At 33.4% G+C, this 27,205-nt stretch overlaps 1 protein-coding gene across 5 annotated transcripts in view; it reads left to right on the top strand.

Moving 5' to 3' along the window:
* Positions 1–23,402, top strand: part of TRIQK (triple QxxK/R motif containing) — a 90,839-nt gene extending 67,437 nt beyond the window's left edge. For all 5 annotated transcript variants that reach the window (XM_061171803.1, XM_061171801.1, XM_061171802.1 and 2 more), the window contains 2 exons: positions 17,029–17,114; positions 22,303–23,402. In XM_061171803.1, the coding sequence (XP_061027786.1) occupies positions 17,029–17,114; positions 22,303–22,416 (200 nt within the window). In that variant the 3' untranslated portion in view covers positions 22,417–23,402. The remainder of the gene's footprint in view (positions 1–17,028; positions 17,115–22,302) is intronic.
* The last annotated feature ends 3,803 nt before the right edge of the window (positions 23,403–27,205 follow it).

Here is a 27,205-nt window from a genome sequence, read left to right as displayed (position 1 = left end):
TCATTCTTTTACATGTAGCTGTCCGGTTTTCCCAGCACCACTTGTTGAGGAGGCTGCTTTTCTCCATTGTATATTCTTGGCTCCTTTATCAAAGATAAGGTGAACATATGCACATGCATTTATCTCTGGGCTTTCTATCCTGTTCCATTCATCTATATTTCTGTTATTGTGCCAGTACCACACTGTCTTGATTACTGTAGCTTTGTAGTATAGTCTGAAGACTGGGAGCCTGATTCCTCCAGCTCCGTTTTTCTTTCTCAAGATTGCTTTGGCTATTCGGGGTCTTTTGTGTTTCCATACAAATTTTGAAATGTTTTGTTTTACTTCTGTGAAAAATGCCAGTGGTAGTTTGATAGGGATTGCATTGAATCTGTAGACTGCTTTGGGTAGTATAGTCATTTTCACAATGTTGATTCTTCCAATCCAAGGACATGGTATATCTCTCCATCTATATGTATCATCTTTAATTTCTTTCATCAGTGTCTTATAGTTTTCTGCATACAGGTATTTTGTCTCCTTAGGTAGGTTAATTCCTAGGTATTTTATTCTTTTTGTTGCAGTGGTAAATGGGATTGTTTTCTTAATTTCACTTTCAGATTGTTCATCATTAGTGTATAGGAATGCAAGAGATTTCTCTGCATTAATTTTGTATCCTGCTACTTTACCAAATTCACTGATGAGCTATAGTACTTTTCTGGTAGCATCTTTAGGATTCTCTATGTATAGTATCATGTCATCTGCAAACAGTGACAGCTTTACTTCTTCTTTTCCGATTTGGATTCCTTTTATTCATTTTTCTTCTCTGATTGCTGTGACTAAGACTTCCAAAACTATGTTGAATAATAGTGTTGAGAGTGGGCAACCTTGTCTTGTTGCTGATCTTAGTGGAAATGGTTTCAGTTTTTCACCATTGAGGATGATGTTGGCTGTGGGTTTGTCATATATGACCTTTATTATGTTGAGGTAAGTTCCCTCCATGCCTACTTTCTAGAGGGTTTTTATCATAAATGGGTGTTGAATTTTGTCGAAAGCTTACTCTGCATCTATTGAGAAGATCATATGGTTTTTCTCCTTCAATTTGTTAGTATGGCGTATCACATTGATTGATTTGTGTATATTGAAGAATCCTTGCATTCCTGGGATAAACCCCACTTGATCATGGTGTATGATCCTTTTAATGTGCTGTTGGATTCTGTTTGCTAGTATTTTGTTGAGGATTTTTACATCTATGTTCATCAGTGATATTGGCCTGTAGTTTTCTTTCTTTGTGACATCTTTGTCTGGTTTTGGTATCAGGGTGATGGTGGCCTCATAGAATGAGTTTGGGAGTGTTCCTCCCTCTGCTATATTTTGGCAGAGTTTGAGAAGGATAGGTGTTATCTCTTCTCTAAATGTTTGATAGAATTCGCCTGTGAAGCCATCTGGTCCTGGGCTTCTGTTTGTTGGAAGGTTTTTAATCACATCTTCAATTTCAGTGCTTGTGATTGGTCTGTTGATATTTTCTATTTCTTCCTGGTTCAGTTTCGGAAGGTTATGCTTTTCTAAGAATTTGTCCATTTCTTCCAGGTTGTCCATTTTATTGGCCTATAGTTGCTTGTAGTAATCTCTCATCATCCTTTGTATTTCTTCAGTGTCAGTTGTTACTTCCCCTTTTTCATTTCTAATAATATTGATTTGAGTCTTCTCCCTTTTTTTCTTGATGAGTCTGGCTACTGGTTTATCAATTTTGTTTATCTTCTCAAAGAACCAGCTTTTAGCTTTATTGATCTTTGCGATTGTTTCCTTCATTTATTTTTCATTAATTTCTGATCTGATCTTCATGATTTCTTTCCTTCTACTAACTTTGGGATTTTTTTGTTCCTTTTTTCTAATTGTTTTAGGTGTAAGGTTAGGTTGTTCATTTGAGATGTTTCTTGTTTCTTAAGGTAGGATTGTATTGCTATAAACTTCCCTCTTAGAACTGCTTTTGCTGCATCCCATAGGTTTTGGGTCGTTATGTTTTCATGGTCATTTGTTTCTAAGTATTTTTTCATTTCCTCTTTGATTTCTTCAGTGATCTCTTGGTTATTAACTAGTGTATTGTTTAGCCTCCATGTGTTCGTATTTTTTACAGATTTTTTCCTGTAATTGATATCTAGTCTTACAGCGTTTTGGTCAGAAAAGATACTTGATATGATTTCAATTTTCTTAAATTTACCAAGGCTTGACTTGTGACCCAAGATATGATCTATCCTAGAGAATGTTCCATGAGCACTTGAGAAGAAAGTGTATTCTGTTGTTTTTGGATGGAATGTCCTATAAATATCAATTAAGTCCATATTGTTTAATGTATCACTTGAAGCTTGTGTTTCCTTATTCATTTTCATTTTGGATGATCTGTCCATTGGTGAAACTGGGGTGTTAAATTCCCCTACTATGATTGTGTTACTGTCCATTTCCCCTTTCATGGCTGTTAGTATTTTCCTTATGTATTGAGGTGCTCCTATGTTGGGTGCATAAATATTTACAATTGTTATATCTTCTGCTTGGATTGATCTCTTGATCATTATGTAGTGTCCTTCTTTGTCTCTTGTAATAGTCTTTATTTTAAAGTCTATTTTGTCTAATATGGGAATTGCTACTCCAGCTTTCTTTTGATTTCCATTTGCATTGAGTATCTTTTTCCGTCCCCTCATTTTCAGTCTGTATGAGTCCCTAGTTCTGAAGTGGGTCTCTTATAGACAGCATACATATGGGTCTTGTTTTTGTATCCATTCAGCCAGTCTATGTCTTTTGGTTGGAGCATTTAATCCATTTACATTTAAGGTAATTATCGATATGTATGTTGTTTTGGGTTTGTTATTGTAGGTCTTTTCCTTCTCTTGTGTTTCATGCCTATTGAAGTTCCTTTAGCATTTGTTGTAAAGCTGGTTTGTTTGTGCTGAATTCTCTTAGCTTTTGCTTGTCTGTAAAGTTTTAAATTTCTCCATCAAATCTGAATGAGATCCTTGCTGGATAGAGTAATATTGGTTGTAGGTTTTTCCCTTTCATCACTTTAAATATGTCCTGCCACTCCCTTCTGGCTTGCAGAGTTTCTGCTGAAAGATCAGCTGATAAACTTATGGGGGTTCCCTTGTATGTTATTTGTTGTTTTTCCCTTGCTGCTTTTAATATTTGTTCTTTGCATTTAATTTTTGATAGTTTGATTAATATGTGTCTTGTGTTTTTCCTTGGATTTATCCTGTATGGGACTCTCTGTGCTTCCTGGACTTGATTACTTATTTCCTTACCCATATTAGGAAAGTTTTCAACTATAATCTCTTCAAATATTTCTCAGTCCCTTTCTTTTTCTCTTCTTCTTCTGGGACCCCTATAGTTCGAATGTTGGTGTGTTTAGTATTGTCCCAGAGCTCTCTGAGACTATCCTCAATTCTTTTCATTCTTTTTTCTTTATTCTGGTCTGCAGTAGTTATTTCCACTATTTTATATTCCAGGTCACTTACCCGTTCTTCTGCCTCAGTTATTCTGCTATTTTTCCCTTCTAGAGAATTTTTAATTTCATTTATTGTGTTGTTCATGATTGTTTGTTTGCTGTTTAGTTCTTCTAAGTCCTTGTTAAATGTTTCATATATTTTCTCCATTCTACTTCCAAGATTTTGGATCATCTTTACTATCATTATTCTGAATTCTTTTTCAGGTAGACTGCCTATTTCCTCTTAATTTGTTAGGCCTGATGGGTTTTTACCTTGCTCCTTCATCTGCTGTGTGTTTCTTTGTCTTCTCATTTTGCTTAACTTACTGTGTTTGGGGTTTCCTTTTCACAGGCTGCATGTTCATAGTTACCTTTGTTTTTGGTGTCTGCCCCCATTGGCTAAGGTTGGTTCAGTGGGTTGTGTAGGCTTCCTGGTGGAGGGGACTAGTGCCTGTGTTCTGGTGGATGAGGCTGGATCTTGTCTTTCTGGTGGGCAGGTCCACGTCTGGTGGTGTGTTTTGGGCTGTCTGTGACCTTATTATGATTTCAGGCAGCCTTTCTGCTAGTCGGTGGGGTTGTGTTCCTCTCTTATTAGTTGTTTGGCATAGGGTGTCCAGCACTGTAGGTTGCTGTTCGTAGAGTGGAGCTGGGTCTTGGCGTTGTGATGGAGATCTCTGGGAGATTTTTGCCATTTGATATTACGTGGAGCTGGGAGGTTTCTTTAGGACCAATGTCCTGAACTTGGCTCTCCCACCTCAGAGGCACAGCCCTGACACCTGGCTGGAGCACCAAGAGCCTGTCCTCCACACGGCTCAGAATAAAAGGGAGAAAAAAAGAAAGAAAGAAAGAAAAAGATAAAATAAAATAAATAAAATAATATAAAATAGAATAAAATAAATAAATAAAAATGTTATTAAAATAAAAACAAAAATTAATTATTAAACATTTTTAAGTAATTAAGAAAAAAGAAAAAGAGAAGAGAACAACCAAACCAAAAAACAAATCCACCAATGATAACAAGCACTGAAAACTATACCAAAAACACAAACAAACTAAAAAAAACGGACAGACAGAACCCAGGACAAATGGTAAAAGCAAAGCGATACAGAGAAAATCACACACAGAAGCATACGCCTACACACTCACAAAAAGAGAAAATGGGGAAAAAAAAAAAAATATATATATATATATATATATATATATATCGTTGTTCCCAAAATCCATTTCTCAATTTGGGATGATTCGTTGTGTATTCAGGTATTCCTCAGATGCAGGGTACATCAAGTTGATTGTGGAGATTTAATCCGCTGCTGGGATTTAATGAGGCTGCTGGGAGAGATTTCCCTTTCTCTTCTTTGTTCACACAGCTCCTGGGGTTCAGATTTGGATTTGGCCCCTCCTCTGCGTGTAGGTCGCCTGAGGTCATCTGTTCTTCACCCAGATAGGATGGGGTTAAAGTAGCAGCTGCTTCGGGGGCTCAGGCTCACTGAGGCCGGTGGGGGAGGGAGGAGTACGGAGTGCGGGGCGAGCCTGCAGTGGCAGAGGCCAACATGACGTTGCACCAGCCTGATGCGCACCGTGTGTTCTCCCAGGGAAGTTGACCCTGGATCACGGCACCCTGGCAGTGGTGGGCTGCACAGGCTCCCAGGAGGAGAGGTGTGGATAGTGACCTGTGCTTGCACACAGGCTTCTTGGTGGCTGCAGCAGCAGCTTTAGCGTCTCATGCCCGTCTCTGGGGTCCGCATTGATAGCCGCGGCTCAACCCGTCTCTGGAGCTCTTTTAAGCAGTACTCTTAATCCCCTCTCCTTGCGCACCAGGAAACAAAGAGGCAAGAAAAAGTCTCTTGCCTCTTCAGCAGTTCCAGACCTTTTCCCGGACTCCCTCCCGGCTAGCCGTGGTGCACTAACCCCTTAAGTCTGTGTTCACGCAGCCAATCCCAGTCCTCTCCCTGCGATCCGACCGAAGCCAGAGCCTCAGCTCCCAGCCCCCGCCCGCCCCGGCGGGTATGCAGACATGCCTCTCGGGCTGGTGAGTGCTTGTTGGCAGCGATCCTCTGTGCGGGAATCTCTCCGCTTTGCCCTCTGCACCCCTGTTGCTGTGCTCTCCTCCATGGCTCCAAATCTTCCCCACTCTGCCACCCACAGTCTCCGCCCGCGAAGGGCCTTCCTAGTGTGTGGAAACCTTTCCTCCTTCACAGCTCCCTCCCACTGGTGCAGGTCCCGTCCCTATTCTTTTGTCTCTGTTTTTTCTTTTTTCTTTTGCCGTACTCGGGTACGTGGGGAGTTTCTTGCCTTTTGGGACATCTGAGGTCTTCTGCCGGCCTTCAGTAGGTGTTCTGTAGGAGTTGTTCCACATGTAGATGTATTTCTGATGTATTTGTGGGGAGGAAGGTGATCTCCACGTCTTATTCTTCTGCCATCTTCCAAATGGGGCTTATGCTAGATGTGTATTTATATACCACACAGTTGACCCTTGGTATCCATGGGAGATTGGTTCCAGGACCCCCATGGATACCAAAATCCTGATACTCACATCCCTTATATAAGTAAAATGGTGAAATACAGTTGACACTTGAACAACATGTGTTTGAACTGCTCGGGCCCACTTATACACACACTTTTTTTCCCCAATAAATATATACTAGAGTACTACAAGATCCTGGGTTAGCTGAATCCATGGATGTGGAACTGGAGATACAGCAGGCTGACTATAAAGTTGTACTAGATTTTTGACTGTGCAGAGGGTCAGTGCCCCAACCCCTGCATTTTTCAAGGGTCAACTGTATTTGTGTATAACCTACGCACATTTTCCTGTATACTTTAAATCATTTCTAGATTACAGTTGACTGTATATAAATTTCATTAAATTCTACCATTGGTCATGGTAGTACATGGGATTAACCAAGGAGTTCCTTCACATCTTTCCATATTCATTTTGGCCCTCACTATGTATTAACAAACCATTTTCTCCTTGATGACCAGCATCAATTATCCCAGCCAACACTGTGAGTCCCCATTTTACTGTTTACTCGTAGGCATGAATAATCCAAACTGACTGGGTAGCAGACTCAGCTTCCAATTCAGGAAAACTAATATTGTGTATTTTTTTAGGTTACCTCTCTTTCTAGGTAAAGTACACAACAAAATGTACTACTTAAACTTTGGGCACTGGGAGGATTTCCCTTATAAATTGTGTTTTAGGACCACCTCCAAAGATAGCAGTATACTTCCAGCTGGTGCAGCATATTATAATGAACCATCCACATACATTATTTTTTAACTACTAAAACAGTACACACAATTTTATGATTGTTGAATTAGATAACCCCCAATTCATGACTGGTAGCTCAGGCCAGATGGTCCCTGAGTCTCATGACCAGGTAGTCAGTCTTCATCAGAGCTTGGTAGCAATCCAGGAGTTGTTTCTTAGCAGCTGTTACCTGTTGAAGGATGTATGGCGTTGTTCCAAAACCCTAGAGACTGCCACTTCTTTTTAATTGGGACCTGCTAAAGGCTTGTTTCTATGTCTCAGTTAGTTTAAAGCACTTCAGGCTCCTTTGACTATGCCATGTCATGAGTTCTAAGAAGTAGAGGAGCTTATACAGCAATCTACTGGAGAACCTTTTATTGTACCATGTCTTAGCAGCTTTTCAGGTTCTTTACATATATAAAATATGCATGTGGATTAAAAAAATTAACAACATGAGCAACCATGTATCCATCATCTAGGTTAAATATTAGACATATACTAGTAGCTTAGATGCCTCTTTATGCACCTTCCCAATTGCTACACCCTCTATGCCTCTATACCTGTGAGAGATAACCAATATCTTGATTTTGTATTCACTTCCTTTATGAATTTTCTACCTAGATATGTGTTAAACAATATATTTTTTAGTTTATGAATTTTATATAAATGAAATCATGCTGTATATATTGTTATGTAACTTGCTCTTATTGAACATATTTTTGAGTTTTATTCTTATTGATGAATGTTGATATAGTTCATTCATTTTCTATGCATTATAGCATTCCATTATATGACTATACCAATATTTTTCTGTCTATTCTACTCATTTTGACAATTGCATGATTCTCAGTTTTTTTTCCTATGAATGCTATTATGAGGATTCTATAAATATTTTCAGACATGTCTGTTCTTTGGTTCACATGTGCAAGAGTTTTTCTCTACAATATATACCCAGTAGAAAAATGTTGGATTATAGGTATGGATATGTGACATTATCAAGTAATGCCAATTTCTTAAGAAGTTGTACCTATGTTCCCTTCTTAATGGTAGATAGAGCACAAAGCTCAGCAAGTTGACCTTTTCTTCTTGGAGATAATCTTGACATGCTCTAAATCAGTGGACTTCCATGAATCAGATTTAGTTGATAAGTCTCTGTATTTTTGACAGAATGTTCTTTCTTCTCCCAGATATAGATATAGATAGATATAGGTATAGATATAGATATAGATATAGCTATGAATGAGGCATCTCAGGCAGTTTTCATATCTTCTCCAGGGCTTATGTCTTATTGTCATTGTGATATATTGCAGGTTGGTGAGGCAGTTAGTCTATTGGAATCAGATTATAGCATTAGATGGAGAGTTGATATAGTTTAAAAGCAGGTTTGTAAGTATACTGCTGTCCCTTCCAGTAAAGGCAGATAGTCTCTTGTGGTATCTGTGATCAGAATTTAGAAAGATGCATTGGCTAGATTAATTAGCTAGTTGTGACCATGTGCAAAGGACATTTATATTCTTCTACAGTAAGTACAGTAAAAAAATTCTACCATAAGTTTATATTTAATTGTACTCGGTCTCCAAGACCAACTAGCCGCAGTGAGGAAATAAATAGATCTGCGAAAATAATCAGTGTAACTGCATATTTTGTTTTTGATGATATACTCAGTTTCTGAAACTTCTCCAGGAGTATGCATTCCCTTTGATTTACCATTCTAGTAAGCAAGGAGATTAATATTTCTACTTCACTCTTACTTTCAAAAGCTCTCACATCACATATCAGGGAACCAAGCTGAAGATCCTGCCTATTTCCAAGGTTATCATTTGAACCTATATACTCAGATATTGACAGTTGGTTCTGGACCACTGAGCCTGACATCAGAAATTGAACTTCTTACTTTTATTACCTATTAAGCTCTCTTTCTGACTTGGGAGACTTCAGTGACATTTTGGCCTCCTACAGAAGTTAGTGTTTTCTGACTCTTTATACTTAATATGTTCCCAGTATTTGGAATTGCTTCCACCAGTTATCCACATGACTTCCTCCCTGACGTCATTCAAGTATCTGGTTAAGTGACATCAAATGATAATGTCAAGTGATATTACCAACAAGACCTTCCCTAACCACTCTATCTGAAACAATATATCTCTCTCCTTTGTTTTCTGCCACTTGCCAAATGTATTCTTCTTTTTAGTGCTTTTCATTACCTGGCAAATTGAACCATTATTTTTGTTTGCTTATTATCCATCTTTTTACAAGGTTCAAGATAATAGGCATTTGGTCTGTTTTGCCAAACTATTTTATTTTCAGTACCTTGAACACTGTTTCTATATAGTGTAAGTGCTCAATAATTTTTAATGAATGAATGAAAGCACTGTTTAAGAAAATAAGATATAAGAATTCTTATGACAATAAGTGAACATTTTCAGTTATGCTTAGGCACAAGGTTAACTAAGAAAAATTATAATTGGTTATATGTCCTGATGTTATACTACTTACAATACTATTCTCAGAGATTCTAGCAACTCTATCTGCTAACCATAAAAAATAATGTCTCATGCAATTAAGAGCTTGGATACAGGTGAAACTAATAATAATAATAGTAGTAATAATACATCTATATATAGATATATAAACACATAGGTGTAACTTTTTTGTTTCCTTATGGATAACAATATTTTGTTACTTGCTAGCCAAAGTAACCTTATGTCAGAGATTACACAATGTACTCAATAACTATGTGTATATACTCATAGAGGTTTGATAATCAGTTGCTAATATTTGTTCAAAGAGCAATTTTATAATACAGATTTCCTGTGTGAAAATGCAAGTTTTAATGTTTCTTATTTTGAAATGCCCAGTTTTCAGCATTAAGTCCAGATTAATTTTGAAAAAAAAATTACTAAATTCTATTATAGAATAAATAGCAAAGTTCACACATTCTAAGTGTATTTTTCCCTTATATAAGTTATGGTAAGTCCAGGCATTAACATGAAAGTTAATATGTTTTATTGTTCCAAGTGCCTTACTTAACTGTATCATTAACATATTTGGGGAAGGCCTTTTATATTTCTTCCCCAAAATGATCTTGGATTTTACATGCAAAGGGAGAAGCTTTATAATGAGATATTGACAGAAACACACACTCTCTATTAAGAATCTCAAATTGTATTGAAGGAATTTTAACTTTCAATGTCATGATTTCAGAGAAATTTTCTATTTGTATTGGCAATATTAATAGCGCAGTCATCTAAATATATATTTATTATTAAGACCTATACATAATGGATAATAGAATCTATATTCTTACTAAGCCATAAAAACAGTTTTCCATATCATGGAATTTTTACTAGAATATTAATTTTGCAACTTTATTTTAAACATACAAAAGGTGGCATTTCATTATTATAAATATGTCTCATAAGTTTAAGATATAATATGTAGTTATTTTAGAGAAAATCAAACAGAATGTTATGGCTGTTTTGATGAAGGTAATTGAGATTGAGGATTAAGAGTGACATTTGTCATCATTTATCAACCTGAACTTTGTTTTATTCCTGTACTTTGTTTTGGTTTTACGGTATCAAGAAAATTCTATTAATACAAATTAATAGTTAAAATATTAATGTAACTTTTTAATAGTACAGATCTAGCAATTTAAGGATACTCTTCAACTAAACTGAACACAAAACTCTAGAGAAGAGTAGTTAGAAATGTTATTCCAGAACTAAAACACAGGTATTATCTAAGGACAACCTGCAGTTTTTATCATGAATATAAAGTTTCAGTAACCAAAGTATAATAGTCCTTCTAACTATGCATGTGCCTTTCACTTTTTATTGCAAAACAGTTAAGCTATAATAAAAACATGCATCAAATAGGAACACCAGTATCTTGTCTAGCATTTTTAAGGAAAATGCATCTGTGCTACAATAGTATATTCACGTGTATAATTCTTTGTCTGTGGACATTTAAAGTCCTGAATTATTAAAAGTCAACTGTATAGAAACAACTTTCCTAACCTATGACACATGTCCAAGAAGATCAAATATAAGTACAACAAAGTCAGAAGAGATAAACAACAACTAGTAAAACTAGCACTGCAAAGCAATGTACTGCTTGTTTCCATTATATTAGAATGTGAAATGTATTGGATTGTGCATGTTAAATTTTTTTTAAATGTAGAATATCTTTAAAAATAGGAAATTCAATAAAATATTGATTTGAATTAGACTCTTAAAAGTTAAATGTATATTTTGTAATCTCTTGGGAAACTATTGAAACATTATTCTAAGAGATATATCAAAATACAATATATGATTTAAACAAAATATTAAAAAATGTTCAAATAACTTAAAAAGGCATGAAAAGTGAAACAGAAACAAATCAAAGCAAACAAAAAGAAAACAAAGATAAAATGGTAGACCTAAATAAAAATACATTAATAGTTTCATTAAATGTATATGTTTAAACATACCAATGAAAGGACAGAGGATTTTCAGGTTGAAATTTTATAAACTGACATAAATATAGGCTGTAGATAAGAAATTCACTTCAAATATAATGAGATTAAAGGTAAAAGGAAATGGAAAGTAAGGACCTCAAAAGTCTTGAATGGAAAGTAAGGACCTCAAAAGTCTGCTCTTCCATAAAAGCAAGAAGAATGACAAAAAATTGTCAAAATCAACTTTTTCAGAAATCTACAAATTTTCAAAAAATTTAAAACAGTGCAAAGAGTGTTTATTTGAGAAAAACAGCTAACTCTGAGTAAGAACATCAAGCTTTGTTTTGTTCAACTTGCCTTAATCCTATCTTCCTCTCCTCAGCTTTGCAACAATAGTAATCATGAAAAACAGCAGCCTGCAGTCACTGGAGAGGCAGAATGGGTTTGGAGCTACCCCAAATCCCATCCTCTGAGAACTGTCACTATTTGACGTATCTGGGAGCTCACTGAAAATCCCCATTCTCAGAAGTTGTCTTTATTTGACCTGACTTAGAGCTCATTCTGTGTGAAGAGTCCTTTCCTGATGGCATTTGGCAAAAACAATCAGTGGCAAGCATTTAACGTCACGACTACCTGAGGCAGCATTACTAGTTGGGGCTAGCATAAGGCTGACCTAAAATTGTTTTTAAAACTGGGCAATGAGATGTTCATAGTGCCTTTTTAAATCCCTGACATAGATTCTCGGGAATCTAGAAAGTCATGAACCTGTGCAGGACTATGCCATGTCCAGTAAAGACCTGGAAAGGCCATAAGCTCTCACTTTTTGCTGACCTTGAGGAAGCTAGCAGGAAGTGAAGGCTAACGCAGAACTATAAAGTCCTGTCAAAGTATGGAACACCTGTTCAACAAACCTGGAAGATTTATTGGTTAAAGACATTTAAGAAAATACCTGTCCAGTTATTAGATGAACATTAAGCTAAGTGACTCCATATAACAAAGAATACAGACTCTACAGAATTAGACCATAAAAGTCACTAAACAAACAAACAGTAACACCAACAAAAGAAGAACAAAGAGCAGCAACAACAAATCCTAGGGAAGATCTGTTTGGCAGAGTTGCCATATTATGTTATTTAACTGTTGCTAAATAACGTTATTTTGTAGAAAACTGTTTTCTACAAAATTATGAAACACACCAAAAAATCAGCAAATTACAGTCCATACACAGAAAAAGAATAGCAAGTTCAGACCTTGGACTTACTAGACAAAGACTTTAAATCAGCCATTTAAAATATGTTCAAAAAATAAAGAAAACCATGTCTAAAGAATTAAAGTATGAGAATGATGTATCAACAAATAGAAAATATTATTATATAAATGTAAATTATGTATATAAAAAATAGAAATTCTGGACTTCAAAAAATATAATAACCAAGATAAAAATTTCACTAGAAGGGCTTCACAGTAGATTTGAACTTATAGGAGAAACAGGGAACATGAAGAGAGGTTAACTGAGATTATCCAGTCTGAGGAACATGAATAAAAAATAATGAATGAGATATGACAAAAAATGAACAGAGCCATAGATGCCTATAGGACTCTATCTAGCATACCAGTCTATGCATAATAATAGTTCCAGAATGAGAAAAGGAAGAGAGAGTGTCACAAGAATATTTAAAAGATAAAAACCTTCTTGAAATATGATGAAAAACTTTAATTTGTATATCCAAGAACCTCACAAAATTTTGAGAAGGATAAACTCAAAGATCCACACCTGGCCACATCATAGTCAAACTGCTGAAAGTCAAACATAAAGAGTAAATCTTGAAAGCAGAAAGTAAAAAGTAATTCATTATATATGATGTGATGAAAGCAAAAGAGCGTCAACCAAAAATTCTACATCTAGCACAACTGTCCTTCAAAAAAGCGAGAAATCAAGATGTTCTTGGGTAAACAAAACCAGAAAATTTGTCAATAGTACACCTTCCCTATAAGAAACACTAAAAGAAGTCCTCCAGGCTAAAATGAAAGTACATAAGGCAGTTACTAGAATCCACAAACAGAAAAAATAAGTTAACACCAGTAAAAGTAACTGCATAGGTAAATATATCTACAAGTGTTTTTGTGTATAACTTTCTTCTTCTCCTTGCTGACTTATGAAATGATGATAAAGCAGTACTTAGATGGAGATTTATACCTGTTAATGACTATATTAATAAAGAAGAAAGGTTTCAAATCAATAACCTAAATTTCTATCTAAAAAAATTAGAAAAAAAAGAGCAAACTAAACTCAAAGCTATCTGAGGGAAGGAAATAAGAAAGATTAGAGTGGAAATAAACAAAATACAAAACAGAAAAATGGTAGAAAAAAATCGACAAAACCCAAAATGTGTTATTTAGAAAGATCGATGAAATTGAAAAACCTGTAGTTAAGACTATGGAAAAAAAAAAAAGAACAAATTACTAATACCGGTAATAAAACAGTGTACACTACTATCAACCTTACACATATAACATGGATTATAAGAGAATACTATGAACAATTGTACACTAAAAAATTAGATAACCTAGATACAATAATACCAAATGCTAGTGATGATGCGAAGCTAATCAGAACTCTTATTCGTTGCTGGTGGGAATGCAAACACTCTGAAAAATGGTTTGGCAATTTCTTACAAAGTTAAATATATACTTACCATATGACTCAGCAATCTTACCCTAGATAAATGAAAACTTATGTTCACATGAAAACCTGCATACCTGTGTTTATAGTAGCTCTTGTCATACTTACCAAACACTGGACATAACCCAAATGTACTTCAATGAGTGAATGGATAAACAAGTTCTGGTACCTTCCTATAATGGAATACTAACCAGCAATAGCGAAGAATAAAATGCTGATACATACAACTTGGGTGAAATTTAAAGGCCTTATGCTGAATAAAAGAAGCCCTTGTCACATTATTGCTGCATTATTGAAAAGACAAAGCTATAGAAATGGACAATATATCAGTGGTTGCCAGGAATTATGGTAGGAAGGAGGGTGAGTTTAGAAAGTTAGTGCCAGGGAGTTTTTTGAAATGATATAACTTTTCTATATCCTGATTATAGTAGTAATTACATGATCTATACATAAGCATTAAAATTCATAGAACTGTATACCAAAAGGAAAGAAAATGTTATATTCACTGTATAAGTAAAAAATAAAATATAATGAAATAATATAATAGGATCATATTGGAGGGAGGAAGCATAAATCAGTCCATCAGAAAGTGTGGAGATGGGGGAGAAAGCTTTTATTACTTAAACTATGTCATAGGAAATTAAAATACAGAACTGTGGTGAATGGTATAATTGAGAAGAGAGAAACGAGATGATTGAGGCCCCATATTGGCTTCATAGGCTTGAATTTCTCTCATATAAAATGTAATAAGCAATTGCTAAATTGCTACTTTTGTTGTTGTATTATTGATATAACCAAAATCATATCCAGTTGTATTTAAAAAGCTGTCTACATATAAAATCTAGATTACATAAATGTGTTTTTTCCTGGGTGTAAGTACTCAGAAGGCAGGCGCTTCTTATTTTATATTTTTTTTTACAATCATGTGGGTATAGGTATTTTTCTTGAAGCCATAAAAAATTAAAATGTTAAATATCTTTTTGGGTATAATGGAGAGATCTGGTTTTAGTTATAAAGAACTTAACAAATGCCCCTGTAAACATTTTCACTTAGTAGACTGAAATCACGTTTTGCAATATATACTTTTGGATATCATAGTCAGCAAGGAGAATGCTACATTAATGACAGATGCACTTTTTGGAGAAGTATGAGGTGTGTAATAATTTTTAAAACTGTCTATTTATTATAAATACTGCTTCAAATGTTCATATCAACTTTAATATAAATTTAGAAGTATTATTCTTTAAGAGATTATAGGACTTAAATTGAAATAGAGCACATTATTTAACCAATGGCAAGTGAAGTAGAATGATAAAATCTCACTTTAACATTGACTCTTTTAAGCATATTTGAATCTGCTTTATGACAGACATATCATCCAGAATATTGCATATGTCTACAAAAACAGATTGGTTAAGATAATCTTTTTTTGTTGTTTATTTTGTCCCCGTTGCACCCAGAGTTTATTATAGGGCATATATACCTTAAGAAATGACTTCTTGGCTTCAAATCTATAATATTGAAATTTCTTTTTAGATTCTCATTAGAAATTTGCTTTGTAACCCTGAGTGGAGACATTTGATGTGTCACCAGTTTCATTGCTCTGAACTGTTTATATCTCAGCAGGAATAATGACATGAATAGTTTGACTGTTGAGGTGTGAAATCAGAGTGAACACTTGTCAAGATTTTTTCAGCAAAATTAAATGTTGCTAATTTAAAATGGGTCAGAGTAATATTTTTCTGTATTTGTTCATTCCATAATTTAAATTTAGATCATTTGATATACATTTTTACAATTGGCTCATTTCTGGATCATTAAACCCCATCATCAAATAATATTTATTAAGCTGCTGCATGCTCATAGATCCAGAATGACTGCTATACCATTGAAGTTAAGGAAATAGCATACACACTTCTTAAAAAAAAAAATAGCTCTTCAGCCAAATAAATACTTTTATGTGTCTAATGAACACAGATATAGCATTTCTTCATCCTCCCATCCATTTGTCTCACTTCTCCCTGGCATTTCTAATTCTAAAAATCTACATAGAATTTTAAAGGTACTTTTGAATCATTAGCAAACACATTAAAAAATATATTGCACATTAAATTTTGATGGTATACTTTAGATAAACTGCTTTCAGATTTACTTCAGTGTGAGGAAGATGTGGAAATTAAAGTTAGCAGTTGTATTATTTTGATAGACTACAGGGATAAGTTTTTGGAAAGTAATTGATCATTGAAAGGAAAGGGAATAAAATGGAAACAACAAGGCCAAATAGGAGAATATAAAATAGTTGAAGAGATGATATGGTCAAATGTTAACTCCTACTCAGAGTGACATATGATTATATTTGAGACTCATTTGACCCAATTCTTAGCTAACAGTTTGGTTAGCAAAAAAAGTATATTATTCTAGTCAATGCTTTTGTTGTTGTTATTGTTAAATCTGTTTTCCTCACAGGGTGTGTAATAGCTCTTTTGTTACTCATTAGTGGGGTCACCAGGTGGTATACACAAAAAAAGCACATTTGGTGACACTAACTCAGTTTTGTTCATTTTTGGTTGTTAAATGTGGTAAAGAACATTGAAACTAATGTCTAAATATAGCTATCCTACATCATTTATCTAGCCATATTTATTCTCTCCTCCGCAGAGAGCAAACAAAAGTTAAATACTTTTTTCTAAAGAATTCAGCAACTGAAAGTTAATTTTTTACAGATCAGTCTTTAGTTTCTTACTTAGAGAAACTTTGAGGATACTTCTCAGATTGATTATTGAATACTTAATATATCCATAATAAAATAAATTTCTAATGAACTGTTATTCTTCAATTATGAAGACAGAGTTAACCTTACCTATTTAATGGACTCTTATGTAATTTCATTTATTTCCGCATTTGTCTCCAAATGCTTCTAAAGGTTTACTGTCTTTGCTTTAAACATCTTATTCTCTAGAAGAATTTTTTTATCTTTGTTGATATTCACTGCACAGCAAATCAAAGATGTCTGTCAAATCTTCTTCCTGAAAAAGTAAGAGAGAAGGAAAAATTGACCTTAGGGTGATCAGTTTATGGTTTCCATAACTGGGAATTACTTTGCAACTTTGTCTCCCAGTTTTACTCTATTTAAAGGTTCTTTGACATTTCAGATGGCTGTTAAACTTAAATTATAGCTCATTGTCTGAAATTATTCTTTCTAGGTAAACAGGATTATAAAAAAAACAAACCTATTTTACGAGCAACCAAATTAAAAGCAGAAGCAAAGAAAACAGCAATAGGCATAAAGGTACCTGTATTTGATAACTTTAAAATTTGTTATATTGCATGCCATCTCATTTTCTAAAACTGGATTGCATAAATGTTGAATTCTAAATGTTTTATGACATTTCAAAATCTAAGTCAAATGCCAGGATCAAAGGCTTTTAAAGAGAATTTACTTAATGAGAAACATCCTTCCCATTCTAAGATTTTATTAGGTCTTAGAATAAGACCTAATGTCACTTAAGAGAAACAGTTACACTTAAAGTTGCAACTTACTTTTTCTCTAGCTACTGTATTTATTGTTCAAACACTTCAGCGATATATGTGGCCTGGATCAAAAACTTTTCTCACTTGCAATAAGTTTCATGTTATGGTTGTTTAACTTTTAATTATAATTGTATATACTTAGATCGTTAATATATGTAATTTTACACATGTATTATTTTTGTTGTCAGTACTCTCTATGATGAAATTCTAATGATGTTCCCAAACTTGTTCTTTTAGAAAACCAGTGTTTTAACTGCTTAAGAGGGATAAAAGCAACTGAGAATGATGTTAGCAGATGTTAATCCAATGTGCTAGCACAATGAAGTTCAACAAAATTACATTTACATTATTACCCATGTCAACTCTGCCAAGTGTTTAGAGTAAAATTAAACTATAAATAGAAAAATTAATTTGACGGCTCTACTGTCAAATGTGCAAAAGTAAAGTGACTAGTACATATATTTTATTTAAATATTAAAATGTTAAAAGGAGATTTTGGGTTTTATCTGGCAGATGAAAAATCAATTTTTCTAAGTTATAGCTTATAGCAAATGCCAAGGTATTACTACCAAGCTGTAACAGCTGTTGAACTGCCAGATGATATATTTGGTTGTCTTCCAGAATTTGCTATTATGATCACGAAACACTGCTTTCTTTTTACTCCTGCTTACTGATTTTGATCAAGCATTGCTGTGTACTGTGGTATGTTTTCACAGCACAATCTCCTCAGTTAGTGCTGTGTGTCAGTTTTTAAAGGAAAAAAAAAAAAAAAAAAAAGTGAATTGCCTTTTTGTTTGAAAGAGAGATGATTAATCTTTTGAAGTTTCTTCTAATTTCATGTGAAATTTCATTCATCTTTAAAATTATTTCCATGACACAAACTTTCTAAAACCAGTGGTTAGTTTCTTATTTTGCAGTTAGTTACCTGATGATTGTCTCTTGTAATGAGAGCACTGTCTGTCATTTTCCAGGAAAGCAATATGTCACTTATTTTTATCTTTCACAATACAGGGCTTTGTTTTTGTCTTGTTAGAAGAATATTGGGGTAGCACACTCCACTTGTGGCACAGTATAATGAGCAGCTGCAAATTAGAATTTGAAAAATAGTGCAGCCATGCATTTATTGATATATACCACTTTCCTGTATATATCCTCTATTTCATTTGCTCTTATCATTTTTGCTATGGTTTTAACTTGAGGAAATAACCATATTCCTAGTATAAGTCTACCTTATAGTGCAATCTAATGTCTTTTTAAAAACAATATAGAATTTGTTTATCTTTTATGAGAAAAACATTGTTCTTAGATTTCATTTATGATTTAAAGTATGTACAGAAAAGTTTCTGACATCAAAAACAGCTCCTTTTTAATAAACTAGCATACCATTTTGATTTGCAAACCTGTGAAAAACAAAAACCTTATCTTTAAACACTGTTTACTTTGCTTGAAAATTTATGTAAAGAGCCCATTAAAATAATAGGAAACTTTTTAGAATCAGAACCATGGAGGTGTTTTACATTTCAAATCTGGCATACTAATTAGTTTGCCCTGTCAAACTTTGATTGCCTTGTCATTTTAGCATAGTATTTTAAATAACGAAGTTTCTTTCAGCAATTGCCATTTAATGCTATTTAATTTCCCCAGTGAGTGATTTTATCCATGTTGATAATGTCAGAGAAGCAACTAAGGATTAATGAACATCAAACATGTTTGACTCTTATCTAGTTAATACAGGATGACCATAATGTTATAATATTTTATCACTTTACTACTTATTTTTTAGAATGAATCATTGCTATGCTCTTAAAATAATTTAAATCTACAGAAAATATGAACAGCTGCAAGGAATAGAAAAATAACAGCAATGATAAAACTGAACACGAAAGAGGCCTAGAATCACATGACTCCTCTTACTGTTACAATGATCTAGCTGAGTCTAAACTGGCACATTTGTAAAATGGATTTTATGCCATTTACCTCACAGTATAGTCAGAAGATTTAAATAATACACTTAACATAAATATTTCTTTGAATTAGCTATTACTGGTTTGCATAAATAAGACTGTCCTTGGATGTTTGTCATTGGCCTAAAGATCCCCTACTTCAACTAAGTCTGCTTTGTGTGACTATACTACGTATTACAAAATGTTTTTAGTTTTGCTGTGAAGATAGTATTATGGATATTATTGCTGTAAAGTTTTCAAAACATTACATAATTTTAATATACCTTGTACATAAATTATATAAATCTGACTCAATCCTTCATTTATTTAGAAATTGCTATGAGCATTACAATGTTGTAGAACCTGTGGAAAAAATGATGAATAAGACAAAATTGTCTTGGAGGAATTTCTACAAGAAATCGCATGATTGAGAAATCATGGATTAGAGATATAAAAATTACACAGTAGGGTACTTACCCTCAGGGGCTTCTAGTGCTTTTTTTTATAAATGTATGTTTAGTGATAGAAAATTTCAGGGAACAGTAATGATTCAGAATAAGATATGAATATCACTTCTTCAAAATGTGGAATTATTTCTATTGAGGTGCTATTTTTAGTTCGTGTCTTTTACCAATATAAACAAAATGTCATAATTTATGACCCAGTAATGAGTACCACCTAAAAAAAATATTTGCACAACTAATATTTACTATTTGGTTGCTGTTCAATTTGAAGATTATTTTTCAAGAGTTGCAACATCAGGGAAAAATTTTTTAGAATGCAAATACCTGTGTTTCCTAGTATTTAGAAGGAAAAAGATAATCTATATTTGTTTATTAAGTAGTTTATTTGAAACAAGTGATTATAATAAAAAATAAGGATCAGAAATTTGATTTATCTGTTACATAAATAAAATATTCAAATGGCAACCAGATCCTGCTAACAACCCCTTGGGATGAGCCAGCTGGAAGCATTATTTTTGTTCTCTTTGTTATTTCTGATCTAAAACTAAAAATGGCCAAGGGTGGGGAGAGTCATAAATGCCTGTAGGTCTCTAAGTTATGGTTAGTGTGACCAGAATTCTGAAAGCAGTATTTTCAAATTTTACCATAGTTTTAACCCTCCAAGCATGCAATCCCCACAATACTTATCTCCTTAACAGAATAGGGACATTCTGAAACAAATGATTTGCTGTACCTCCTCGTCCAATACTTCGGAAGCCTCACTCCCCACACCATAGTATGTTGAATAGACTTAATTGAATTAATGGATCTTCTGAAGTTGTATTCTATGAATGTTCTCTGCTTCCTACCCTTAAACCCCTTTTTCATGCCTCTGAATATTCTGAAAATGTACAATGAAGATGATACAGGGCTGTTTGAAAGGATAGGAAGGAGTTGAAAAATAGCAATTAGAGGTGATTATCAATGAGACGAGAATCACAGACTCTAATCAAGAGTAAAAACTTTAGTCTTGTGTTAAGCTTATGGGAATGGTGACTGCTGTTGAACAGTTTTTTGTCCACTGTACAGAACAGATGGAGTTTGCAGTTGTGTGTCACTTGTTTATTACATCCTCTTAAAATTAGTAGCTGTGTAACCAGATGGGTCTGGGAGCACAGCTGTGGATACAAGAAAATAAATGAAACCTGTCTGATGCTGCCATGCCCTTTTGAGATGCCAAAGTATTCCAACTGCAACAGAGAAAAATTCACTTTAATTTGACATTATATTGATAGAGTAGATTGAGAAATCAAATCTTACAAAAATAGTTGACACTAAATCTTTCAACCCCATGTTTTTTATTAATATTTATTTTTATAGTTTGCAAATCTAAAAAAATATAATTATAAAGCTAAAAATCTGTATAAAATGTCCATTTGTAATTTCAACACCCAGGTAAAAATTACATGTTGATTATAAACCAAATTTATTTTAATGTTTTTAAAGTTTATTAGGTAGCATATGTTGAATTATTAATTTTGCATTCTTTTGAAATGTAAACTACATTTGTGTAAGTGCAAATAAATTGCTTCTCCATAAAATAATGTCAGGAAGGGGTGTGATATGCAAGTGGGAATTACAAGGGAATATTTAAGCCCTTTAGGATACTGTACTGGCACTATTTATTCTTCTTTCTGTTTAGCCAAATGATATGTTAATATTGAGAAAATTCCTTCATGGTATGTGTGTGTGTGTGTGTATATATATATATATATATATATATATATATATAAGTTTATAGACTTTGAAAAATAATATGATTTTTGCCATTGGATATGTGTTAATTTTTTGGCTATTATTTCAACATAATTGATTAATATAATCCATATCAAAACACCAAATGAAGTATCCAGGACCATCCTTCATAGTTGTGTTAATTATATCATATCATGCCTCATGAGCCAAGAGTACTTAGTTTTGTTCTGCCACATTGTAAACTATAGAATTTAGAATTTAAAAATGAGTTTAAAAAAATAATATTTAATAAGGATGTTTACAGAGACATAATCTAGAAACTGGTTATAATAGTTTCTTCCTATTAGAAAAGGAATGATAATTTAAAAAAGAATCTGTGTCCAAATGCTATAGCTAATAATAAATGTATTGAAGCAAGAAATAATGTTATTTCTTTCTCAAATGTTATTTCTTTCTCAAATAGAGAAAGATAAACTGTGTAGGCACAAACTACATTGCTTACATCCAACAGTTTGATATCCAAACTATGAAAATATATTAAAATTATAAATGTTAATTTTACTATGAGAAAAACACAAATTTAAATAAAAATAATAATATACATCTATTATTATACCCACTGATGTACCTGCCATTATATTAGGTATTGTCAAGCACAAAAGTTTCTTTGCTTAATGACAGGAAGTGTTAAACAAAAAGAATGTGATTATTAATTCTAGACTGTGGTTTTTTATCTCGTGAAGCTGATAACGTTAACCAACCTCATTTCATGAATTTCAAATCTACTTTTTTTTTCCTTCCTCAGGAAGTTGGCCTTCTACTTGCAGCTATATTGGCCCTCCTACTGGCTTTCTATGCTTTCTTTTATCTCAGACTGTCCACAGATGTCGACCCTGATCTGGAACCAGATGAAGATTAGTTGAGCAGCAATCAATGCATGAAAAGGATATAATTTTATAAAAGCACCTCTAGGGACCAATACTTTCTGAAGTACTGAGACAGCAAGATCTTGATTTTTTTCTGCTGGTATTTTCAGTTTGTAGAAATATCTTTTAAAATGTTGCATAGGATATCAAGAAAAGAACCTTACCTAGTAATGTAGTATGTGTGCTACCAGATACTTTTATAAATCTTTCTACTTTGACAGGCAACCTATTCATGGTACATTTAGATAAAGTGAAAAACAGATCCTAAATTCTTCAGATGTCTTAGGCAATTTATGTGTATAACTCCATCACTTACAGATTACTAAATCTATTTTTGTTCCATATACATTCTAAGTAAAAGTATATATCCTCATTTACAGAAACATTCTCTAGTCACATTCAGAGCCTAAGAAGGAATGAAAAGTCATGGGAAATTTTTCATTTTACCGAGAAGCCCTGCTTTCTTTCCAGACGTAGTTTATATCATTAGAGAGACAATCTGCACATACATCTACAGTAATCTTTTTCCTTCTTTGCCAACTGTTCAGTGCACATGTGCTCCATCAGAAATGGCACCTGGATGACAGAAGCTCAAAGAGTCACATATGTCTCTAAAATAGAGTTGCTTTCCTCTTGGGCTGTCTGAACTGGTGTAAATAGAAAGTTCAGTTGATCTTGATTTTAATTAACTTATTACTCTATTAATATAAACTTGGAATTCTATTTTAATTATGTTGTCCTGGCTGCTTGCAGTATCAGTTTGCCCTTCTTGTTAAGGAGATATGTAGCAATCTGTTGTCTAATTGTGCAGTCTTTTTCACACAAGGGTAATAGCAGAAGTCCTACCTACTCAGAGTCATTTTCTTGGGTTGTCTCTTATATCTGAACAATACAAACTTGTTTTACAAAATTGTATTTTGTCTCTTGGGAATTAAATCAATTAAGTCATTTTCTTGGGTTGTCTCTTATATCTGAACAATACAAACTTGTTTTACAAAATTGTATATTGTCTCTTGGGAATTAAATCAATTAGAACCCTTTCATGAAAAGTAATAGAAGAAAATATATGTCTTATATTACTCACATATGGAGTTTTTTGTTTATATGATTTTTCAAGGTATTTTACATTTGTTGGAGTATAACAACTAATGTATTCAGTATTTTTTACTGGTAATGGAATTTTTAAATAATTTTATAACACATGAATACATAAAGATTAGAAAATGGAAAAATATGTGTCCACAGCAGAGTTGTTAGTTACTACCTTACATAAATATGTATAGAAAATGAATAGCTTGCAACATGTGTATAAGGTGTTTCATAGTAAATACATTGTATTTATAAAGAGTAAATAAAATGTTAAGATTGTTTCCATACTCTCCAAGAGAAGAAAGTATTGATAAATATCCTAGATAGTCTTTGAGACTTTTGCAGATAGTTGAATGTGGTTGTGTAGCATTATGTTCTGTAGAATTTTTTCAAGTAGCATAACTTATTTCATCAGTGTGAAAACAGCCAAAAGTTCCAGTATCCTCACAGATCATTTATGCCAAACATCTGAGGGCAAAATTTAACCAGTGTTATTTCCTGGATTCTTCCCCTTGAAATCACAAACTTAAGAGACAGACCAAGAGTTCCTATACACTCACCACAGTGGACAAATCCAAGTGGCATTTTTAGGAAAGGTTGCAGCATTTAATGCCATGTGGTATGTCTGTTTGTGAAGTGGGTGGCAAGAGAATATCCAAGCTGGCATTTTGGATATGATGGGTCTTTTACTTTCCTGAGTGACATGCCACATGTCAAGAAATACTGCTTTCCCCCACTCCTATCACATTTATGTGAACAATCTTCATTTAGTTATTTCCCCTCCCATCTGGTGTTAAATACAGTCATATAAAATAAAGATTATTTCTAATTTCAGTGGTAATTTAAATGCAAGGATAAGTAATAATTGTCTATTAGATACCTATCCAAGTGAGATATAACAGAATTTACAGTATTTAAAATAGATGATTATACTCTTGGAAATGTTTGAAAATTCATTACCCTGAAAAAAAAGAAAAAAACAACTTTACTATCCTGTTCTACTCTTGAGGTATTCTTTGGAGGAAAAATATTGTTTCTGATAGTAATGAATATTAGCCTAAACACAACATAACTAACTTAACTGATTAACTTATGGTAAGTCCCAAAGGCTAAACTCTGATTTTAGTAAATAGCAGGTAAAGTGAGACAATGTATGCTTACAAAATAATGTTTTCGTGAAATGCACATTTTTCAAACTCACATTAACTGGGAAGCAGCCAATCCTCTGTAGAGAAATCCCAAGTTGAAGTCTGGTTTGAATCTTTGAAGACAGAGAGGTGATATCCGGCCTGCAGTTTCAGGGGACTACACTTTTAAATAGTGAGTGGTATTTGGCATAAATCTGAGACTGGCACCATACAAATTTTAAGCATGGGTTTTTTCCCTCCAATAATTCACTGCTCAGAGTAATTCAGAAGACAAAAACAAAAAAAAATTAATGACTTTTCAGAATGTTAGAATCTATCTGTTAACATACTCTTTCTGCAGAAGAAATTTCAACTAATGCAGCTGGACTTAACGTACAACCTATAGAATACTGTGAATGAAGCTTGAGTGGTTGCTGGTTCTTATATTGCATGAAAAATACAGAATATGTAAATTCATTTGAGAGGCGATGTTGTAAAAATATAACCTCATCTAGAATTTCTTTTAAAACAAATGTGCTAAAAGCCTATTTTAGTACCAGAATGAGGTTTGCTGTTGTTTTAAGGTGACAAAATACTTGAAGATTTTCCAATCTTTTCCAATTTTTTGTAAATGTAGGTGAAATACTCCCACTCCAACCAAGGATTACAAAATCCTGAGAATATGTTCTTATTCATTTGTGTAATTCCAGTAGTGTAGTGGTCTGCACATTTTTAATAAATGCATGTTAGAATTTAAGTTAATCTCTTTCAGTCCTCTCAGAGCCTGGCACAGTTCTTGCATGTAACAGATGATCAAAAATTATTTGCATTTAATAAATAAAACTTAAAAATCACAATATTGATCAACTCAGCATTTAGCATTTATGGTCTTTGGTTGTATTGGGACACATACACATTTAATCCTGGTTCTCTTTAAGATCAAGACAACTAGCATTACATTTGCTACAGAACAGAAATGTTGCTCTTTTCTAGGAAATCAAATATGCTATTTTCACCTTAGTATTGTTAAAAATCATACTCATTGTTTTAAATTTAACTTAGTCTAAATCTTCACTTCCATTGAAAATAAAACTAAATTTTCATTATAATGCTTATATTTATGTGAAAACTAAAGTGTTATATTTTCCAGAGTCTAAAATTATATAGTCATTGATAATTCAGTAGATCAAGTTATGCTTTAGATAAGCTTCAGAAATAAACTTCTAGAAATTAAACTTAAATTTTAATGTATTTCATCCATAACATAAGGTTATTGAGCCAGAGACTATCTAAGATAAACTTTTATTTTTTTCTTACCAACAATTAGGTTTCTTTACACTTACCTGAGGCTTCTCTGGGGAGATTCTCACCACTTTTCCCTTAGCAGCACTGCCTTCTTTTATTAGAATTGCTCCAATGCGGCCTGGATAGAATGTTTGCTAGATTTTGTTCCACTGACACCATATCTAAAATCAGTGCAACCTACAGTAAAAATTGTAGCAGATGAATTCAGTGCCTACAGAAACACTTTACTATTTTGTATAGGTTTTAGCTATACAGGTAAGTATAGAGGGAACTGGGAGAGTCACTTCAAGAACTATACCAGTGTGGAAATATCTATAGTGGGTCAGTAAATGTATTTAAAACAATTGAACTGCTGTCGTATTCAGCATTGTGCCTCTTTGTTAAACATTTTTTTTTTTTTTTATCCCTAGCAACAGACATGAGATCCTTATTTCAAGAAAAATAAGATACTTTACATGCCAGAAGATTTTTTGATGACAGTACCCCCTCCTATTCTTCATTTTTTAAAACAACAACCAAAATGGTGGGGCGGCAGCCAAAATTTGAGGTACCAATGCCTCTCGAACAGATGTCGCACCATTATTTTTTAGCTCGTTTAGATGAATAAACATGTTAAACTGTGAAGTATTACATTTTAGATTTTTTCATTAAAAAAAGAGACAATCTGTTTACTGTCCTAATTGAGACAACAATCCTTGTGGTTGCCAGTTTTGGCAGTCATAACAATGAACTATAAATATTTGGACCAACCAAGTAAATGATGGCTATAAAGGCTATAGCATGTGTAAAGTTCTGTTTTCATGGGCACCCATCTTAGTATGGCATTTTTTTCTGATTTCTTCAAATACAATTGTTTGTGTAAATCTGAAGTTTCATGGTGAGCCTAAAAGAAATTGATTTCAATATCTAATTTTGTTCTAGTTTATCATCCTTTTCAGTGTTCAACTATCCATCTGCTTGTAACAAATTGCTTCTGCAGTTGCTCTATTGAATGTGACAAGGCAGGTCTTATTGGATTGCCTTCTCTGTACATCCTAGGATAATACAAAATTCAGAGGTTTTTTGTTGTTGTTCTCATATTTATAAAGTGAGGTTAAAAACATTTTTAAAAGTCTCTTAAATTTCAGTTTTTTAAAAGAAGATTTTATAAATAAACATGGCCAAATATAACTCTTGTTATAATGACCATGAGATGGAGGTCATAGTCTTAGCCCTTATTAGTATGCTTTACATAAAACAAGAGTGTGGGTGGAGTTGGTGG

The sequence above is a fragment of the Eubalaena glacialis genome, chromosome 17, assembly GCF_028564815.1.
Source record: "Eubalaena glacialis isolate mEubGla1 chromosome 17, mEubGla1.1.hap2.+ XY, whole genome shotgun sequence".
NCBI classification, from domain to species: Eukaryota; Metazoa; Chordata; class Mammalia; order Artiodactyla; family Balaenidae; genus Eubalaena; species Eubalaena glacialis.
Note: the sequence above shows the minus strand (reverse complement) of the source record. Positions and strands in the feature narration are given on the sequence as shown.